Below are 7,929 nucleotides of genomic sequence, written 5' to 3'. Positions count from 1 at the left end.
GTATCTAGATTAGATCGTGGTTATGCTTATCGATGATATTCTGATATATTCGAAGTCAGATGAAGATCATGCAGAGCATTTGAGAATTGTGTTACAGACCTTGAAAGAAAAGAAGTTGTATGCAGAGTTATCTAAGAGAGAGTTTTGGCTGAAAGATTCAGAGATAGAGTTTATGTACCATAATCGACGAGAATGGTGTGATAAGATTCAAAGAAAGAGTTTGTGTACCATATGTACCTGAACATAAGAAGATTATTCTTAAGGAAGGTCACAGGAGTGGATTGAGTATTCATCCTGGTGCTACTAAAATGTATAAGACTTAAGGAAGATTTTTTGGTGACCAGGAATAACGGAGGAAATTCTTGAGTTCGTGTATGCGTTTTTTACTTGCCAAAAGTCAAAAGTTGAACATTAGAAGTCGTTGGGTTTGATGCAGCCGTTGTCTATAATTGAGTGGAAGTGGGACAATATTTTGATGGACTTTGTGTTTGGTTTTCCACGGACAATGAAGAATTATGATACCATTTGGGTTATTATGGATAGGTTGACTAAATCGGCTCACTTCATTCTGATTCGACTTAACTATCCATTGGAGAGGCTAGAAGAGTTGTATATTGAGAAGATTGTTAGTTTTCATAAGATTCTATCCAATATTGTATCTGATAGGGATCAGAGGATTACATAGAGGTTTTAACAGATTTTGCAGGAAGCTTTGGGTACAGAGCTACGTTATAGTTCTGCTTATCACCCGCAAATAGATGGTCAGACATAAAGGACTATCCAATCCTTAGAAGACTTATTGAGGGAATGTGTGCTAGAATAAGGAGGTACTTGGCATAGATTTTTACTATTGATCAAGTTTACCTGCAACAACAGTTTCCATTAGAGCATTGGAATGGCACTGTTTGAGGCATTGTATGGTAGGAGGTGTAAAACACCTTTGTGTTGGTATGAGTCGGGAGAGGTTGTTATGATTGGATCGAAGATTGTCCAATAGACCATAAATAAGATCAAAGTGACCGAAGAGAAAATGAGAGCTGCACAGAGTTACCAGAAGAGCTATCATGATAAGCGAAGGAAAGCATTTGAGTTCCAAGAGGGGTATCACATGTTTCTGAGAGTTACTCCGGTAAATAGCATTTATCGAGCATTGAAGTCTTAAAAGCTCACTCTGCATTTCATTGGTCTGTACCATATTTTGTAGAGGAAGGGAGAAGTGGCCTATCATATTGCTTTACCACCGTTGCTTGATAATCTTCATGATGTGTTTCATGTGTCTCAGATGAGGAGATACATTTTGAATTTGTCTCGTGTGATTCAAGTGGATGATGTGCATGTGAGAGATAACCTGACTATTGAGGCATCACCCATACAGATCGAGGGTCGGGAAGTGAAGCAGTTACGTGGTAAGGAGATTACCTTAGTGAAGGTAGCTTGGGGAGGACCATCTGGTGGAAACATGACTTGGAAGCTTGATGGCCAGATGAGGAAGTCGTATCTGAATATGTTTCCTTAAGGCAATTTTCGCGGGCAAAAATTCTTTAAGCGGAAGAGAGTTGTAACGCCCTAGTTTTTTATTTATTGATATCACTATATTTATTATGATTTTTTTTGTATTTATTTTATTGTTGGGTAATATTAATTAAATAAATAAGGGTGGTGGGGGTGTGTGACATTTAGGTGAGAGTGTGGAGAGTAATTAGAGGCTCATAGAGTTTGATTCAATTATTAGAGTTTACTTTAATAATTAAAATAATAGTATTTTATTTAATTTATTAATTTAATAGAAAATTGAAAGTTAATGGCCAAAGTGTGATTTATGAGGAGTGAAAGGGAGGAAGGAGTAAGAAGAATAAGAGTTTGGGCCAGCATTAGAATTATAATAAGATTTATCCTAATGAGATAAATTACAACATAACCTAGTTTTAGTGAGTTTTTATCAGTGCATATAACCAGAATTGGAGAATGGAGAAGAGGCTAGAGAAAGTACAAGAGAAGGCTTGGAACTTGGAGGAGATTAGAGAATCAGAAACCAGAATTTTTACACTACTTCTAGGATAAGCCAATAAGGGAGGAGAACTATGTCAATATTGGGTATATGCATGAGGGGTAAAATTGAGGAATCGCTAACCTCCAATAGGGAATTGGGATTTTAAATAAAATCTACTATTGATGATTGATTTGTTGTATGTGATGATGATTGGTGACGAAATTTGTGTGCTATGATGTATGAAACATTATGTTTTTATGAGTTAACATTTATTCACCATTGTAGCTATTTTGAAGGTTTTTGGAATAATACGATTTTATAAAAACCATGAATTAAAGGTGTTGATTTGATGAAATTAGATGTTATTGTTGAATATATAGCAAGCGTGTAATATTTTGGATCGATTTTGTATGCTTGGACTGAGAATTAGGAGTTCTGCATTGAACTCAATTGGAAAAGACAAATTTTGCAGGTTGTAGGTCAATGACGGGTGTCGCGCTGGTGACAGATAACCCGTCATGCTGCCGAGACTTGTTTTCCAAGCCGTTCGTCACATAGGAGATGTTTTGAAGTGTTGAGGTCGGTCACGGACGTCGCGACCATGACAGGTAACATGTCATGAGTCTGCAGTGGTAGTAATTGCTTATTTTGATGATATTAAGTTGTAAATTTTGATTCTTTGACTTTTGTGGATGTTTTAGATACCGTTACACTCTGTTAGTTACTGTTTAAATGATGGTTTGGTATGACTTAATGATTAAACATGATTTTAATCGAATCTATGAATTATTTGATGAATAATGAATATGTGCGCACGTGATGACGATGTTATGTTATTTGATGTGATTTTTGATGATAATATGATGTTTCATGAGCATGAAATTATGTTGTTGAATTGTGATTATGTTGTTGTAGGATGATAGTTCGGGAGGGGAACTATTATCATTGGGTCAATGCATGCTTTGTTTACTGTCTGAAGAGTACTTTAAACATTATTTTCTTATCGCATTGACCTGTTGTGACATGCATTCATTATGTCGTTGTTATTGATGAAAGAGGAAAGTTGCAATCCGAGCAGGGTGGATTGGTGACTTATCCAGAATCAGAGTAGGGTGTATTCGGGGTTCGAGTAGGGCGAACCCAGTCCCTGAGTGAAGCAATTTATGATAATATGGTACCACATGTATATAAGTCTGATTAAAGTTAAGAGTCTCATTGCATACTTTAAATGATGAATATGTGATTGCTTTATGTATGATGATGGATTGGGGTGAGAATCACATTATGTGATTGTTGTTGATTGCGTAGATGTTTGAATTATACCTTGCAACTTATGGTGTTAAATTATTGATGTGAATTATCAACGCTTTTGTTTTGATGTTGTCAACCATGGACATCTTGCAGATACTCAAGAGTAGAGTAGTTGTTGTGGGTGGGAAATATCTCTTGGAGTTATTTTCATTAGTTATCTCATTTATTTTTTAGTTGTTATGCTCTGATTTTGTGACACTAGAGGCGAACAATGTTTTCTTTTCTTATGTTTGATGTCGACTTACTTGTTATGTTGAAGTTTAATGACTATTATATTGCGTTGTTTTGAAGTTGTTGAGAGTTGGATATTGAAATCCCTTTTGAAATCATTTTGTGAAAGTTAATTCTCCATAAGACCCAATTTAAAGTTAATGTGTTATTACTTCTATTAATGTAATTCTGTTGCGATGATACCCAAAGTGAAGGTGAGCATGTAATGATAGGTGTTGTATGTTGTTTATATTTCAGCTGCATGTTTTCAAAATGTATATGTTTTATTGAAGAGTTGCATTAATAACATCTTAAAATTATCGAGTCATCCTTTATATATAAGTTTGGGGTTTAGGATGTTACATGGTATCACCTCTTATGATTGTATGATTTATTTTAAGACATTATTTATTTTGAGTGATGGGGCACTATTTCCCTTGCATTTGGTAGTAAGGGTTCTTAATGAGGTGTCCCATGTAACACCCCGATTTAGAATTATAGATTACTTTATCTAATTATTTAATTTTAATTGGTGTGAAATTACATAAAATAATTATTTTATGTGAATTATTTACTTGGTTGGGTAGAATAATTAAATTAAAATAATAGAAATAGAGGATTAGTGAGAATGGGATGGAAAATGTGTATTATTAGAAATAAAGGAGAGCAAGTAGTAAGAGGTTTAGTTAGTTGGACAAAAGATGTAATTAGAGAGAGATAATTAATTATTTTATAAAAATAGAAAATTAGAGAGAAATAGCCCTCATTCTATCAGTGCGTGAAATAGAAAATTGTTTTGGAGAGAAAGCTTGAAGAGGAGTGCTAGGGATTGAGGGAAGAACACCAACTCAGTTTGCTTTTGCTGGAAAATTCTGAAATCTAAGGTAAGAGGGGGAAAATATTAATCTATGGGTGTTAAATCATGAAAGGGTAGTGAGGTTTCCTTAACCTCCAATAGGGTTTTCTCTTAAATTGATGTTTTGATAAATTTTGATGAACCTTGATAGATGTTGTTCAATATTGATTGATTGTTGATGAATTGTATGCTGATAATTCTATTTTAACATGACTGAATTGAATTGCAATGGTGTGTTATGTTACATTGGTGTGTTCTTGAGTTTTGATAAAAATTTGGTGTTTTAGGGTATAATTTTTTGTGATGGAATCATGAGGAAAAACTTGTAGTTGTGTTAATTTAAGTTTGTTTGATCCATTGGTGATGTTAGAATATGATTTTGTGAGCTTTTGAATGATTAATTTGGGTTTGATATGAGGTTTGAAGATTTGGAAGTGGTTTAATTGTAACAGAGGAGACTTTGTTTTAGAAAATCCTTCAGTTGCAATTTATTGCACTCAGATTGCAATCGATTGCACTGGAGCAATTTTTGGAAAATCTTTTAGTGCAATCGATTGCACCCTGATTGCAATCGATTGAATAGTGTAAAAATTTGGAAAATCTTTCAATGACAATCGATTGCACCCAGACTGAAATCAATTGTACATTATAATTTTCAGAAAAATCTATTTTCAAAATAGTTGATATATCCCGACGATTTTGGTCATAACTTTCATTTCGTAACTCCGATTTAGATGTCTTTAGAAATATTGGTAAGCTAATATGACGAACTACACAGTGATGGTGAGAGTTGAGATGCCTAAATTAGGATTATATGTGTACTTTTGTTGTGGTTTTCATGATGATGTGACAAACCATTTAGCGAAATGTTGAGTTTCTGTTGTTGATAAATTGATGTGGTAAATTGCTAATATAATTGCAGGTTGTTTGATTGTTATGTTTTGATGACATGCGGGTTGTGATGTATAGTTTCGATGTGAAACTATCATGTTGATATTGTACAGGAAATTATGCGGTTGATGTGATACTGTTTGTGTTGTTGCAATTTTTTGATAATATTGATGTGACTATGAGATGAATTGTTATACTTATAATGATAACATGTTGAGTTAAGATATGTAGTTTAAGTGTGGAAACTGCCTTATGATTGTTATACAAGAATTGTGCGGTTCAATGTGATGCCACTAATTATTGTTGAAATATGGTGATGATGCATTCATTCATTCATGCATTCATCTTATGTTGTTATTATTGGTGAAAGAGGAGGGCTATGGATCTCGGTGAGGGGACTTGTGACTGTCCCAAGCTTGGTGTGGGGCTTGGAGCTCAGTGTGGAGCTCACGAGTTTGACAGATGAAACTCGGTTCATAATTGGAACCATTATTGATATCGGTACTGCATGCATATGAGTATATAATGTTGTTGAGAGTCACATTGCATATTGATTATGGTGAAGTGGGTGATACTTGAATACATGTGTTGTGGTTCATAGTGGATTATGTTTGAATTGTATGTATTTGATCTACTCTAATTGTTTATGCACCATTAATTATTTGGATGTATTTCTCACCCATTCTATTTGAATGTTGCCTTTATATGGGCATGATGCGAATCGTGACTATATATAAAATATAGTTTATCGGATACTTGACTGCAAGTGCACAGTCCAGTCATTTTAGTTTTAAAAGATATCGAACCCACAGGGACTGATGGTCAAACTAGTGTTACTAACGTTACTATGTTTAGCTAAGGGAATGATCTATAGAAGTTCGGGTGCAAAATATTAAATCTAAGAGAAATTTAGTTTTAAGAAAGAATTGATGGAAGGAATTAGTATGCAACGCATTAATTGTCAAGGATTCGATAAGTCACCAGTGAATAGTTTAAATGCCAAATATCTTTCAGTAGAAAATATTTATTCAAAAGGCTTTATCTCACACTTCCGTGGTTGTTGATTCAGCCTATAGCTTTAAGTCAGAATGTACGCTCTCGCTCTCCCATTTGAAGTTAAAAATACTTTTTGAAAATAAATAAGTTTTAATTGCTTTTAAAGTGCTCTCGCTGTTTTTAAAATCAATGCATAGTTTTTACTATCTAGCTCGAGCCTCACGCTCTTGCGATTGTTGGTTCTCACCTTAGTTAATTTCCCACTCTCGTGGCAAAATCGTATTAAATAGCTTCTCACTTTTGTGACAAAGTTAATTAAATATATATGAAAAACCTCAACCTAATAGATTGTTTGAGAAAAAGAGTTTTCACCGATTATTATTAAATCCCATCCAATTAAATTGTTACATACCGATACCGGTAGTTTAGCCGGACATGTTAAATAGCGCAAACATAGAGTATAAACAGATTAACAGTGCAACAAACATAATTATAACAATAACAAAACAATGATAATAATAATTGAATAAAAACCTGGCAATTGGATTAACAGAGTACGACAAATCTTGGAGTACTTGAGCAGTCCTCCACAAGTCGGTAGGATTCTGCTTCTTCAATACAATTTCTTACTAAATTAAATAAAGTGTAGTAGTTCCCCAGTGTAGGAAACTACTACTATGGCTAACTAGAAAACGGGAAGGAAAAGAGAAAACGGGAATTCTAAAAGGAATGGTAAATGAATTAAGGCAATGGAAACAAAGTTGCTGAAAAGAAAATAATTAAAAAGCTAGAATGCTGTAAAAAAATCAATTGCAGAGCCGAAGTGTATGGCATCCCCTTTTTTTCCAACTTCGGTCCTTTATATATTGCTTTGGTAGGTCTTGGCAGTTGACAAAATTAAGGAAGACTGGTTGAATGAGGAATCCACGGGAGAGTCATTCTGTTGGAGAGAATTTAGGCACGTTTGGTTTCCTCTGATGACTGCTTCAAAGCGTAAAATCTGGTCGTGTGACGCTCGTCATGGACCTGTGACGGTCGTCATAGGTTGGGTCGTGCCGGTCGTCATGCAGCTTGTGACGGTCGTCACATCAGCAAATTATGTATTCTGGTTTTTCTGGTTTTTCTGCTTTTTCTGTGCTTTCTCATCTGTTTCTTTTTTCTTTTTCTTCCTTTTCTACATTTTGCTCATTAATGCTTGGAGATTTAAATACCTGCAAAAATAACTTGAATACTTGTGGAATAATCAGAATATTAACTAAAGTGGTATGATCTTTGAGTGTAAATCAAGGAAAATATCTGATGCATTTTCGCGTTATCAGGCCATCATGCAGATACTAAGGAGTAGATCTCGCTGAAGTAAGTGAAAGCTGGTTGTTGGAGTACTTCCTTAGTTTATCAGTTTGATTAGTGGTGTCTTGCTCTGATTATATCACATTGGCTTGGGAATGTTTGTTTACTTATTACATTGCTTTTGTTGAAGTAAATACTGTTATGTTTTATGGAGATTCCAACTGATTCGTTTGAGTTGATTGATATAACTCCTTTTAATTATGTTATGAAAATTGAAGTTTGAGACTAAATGTCATGAGATGTTATACATTTAATAATTGTTTAATGACGACTCTGTTGTGATGATACCCTAAGTGAAGGTGAGCATGTTATGACAAGTTTTATA

The 7,929-nt window shown here is 34.4% G+C and overlaps 1 protein-coding gene across 1 annotated transcript; it reads left to right on the top strand.

Annotated features, from left to right (window-relative positions):
• The first annotated feature begins 505 nt into the window (after nucleotides 1-505).
• LOC127095850 (uncharacterized) lies at nucleotides 506-1,516 on the top strand. Its single transcript, XM_051034482.1, has 2 exons — nucleotides 506-625; nucleotides 1,205-1,516. Exons 1-2 carry the CDS (start codon nucleotides 506-508, stop codon nucleotides 1,514-1,516), a joined length of 432 nt encoding a protein of 143 aa, XP_050890439.1.
• The last annotated feature ends 6,413 nt before the right edge of the window (nucleotides 1,517-7,929 follow it).

Source organism: Lathyrus oleraceus, chromosome 6 (assembly GCF_024323335.1).
Source record: "Lathyrus oleraceus cultivar Zhongwan6 chromosome 6, CAAS_Psat_ZW6_1.0, whole genome shotgun sequence".
Lineage (NCBI taxonomy): Eukaryota > Viridiplantae > Streptophyta > Magnoliopsida > Fabales > Fabaceae > Lathyrus > Lathyrus oleraceus.
The sequence above is the reverse complement of the archived record's forward strand: the minus strand, read 5'-3'. Positions and strand labels throughout refer to the sequence as shown.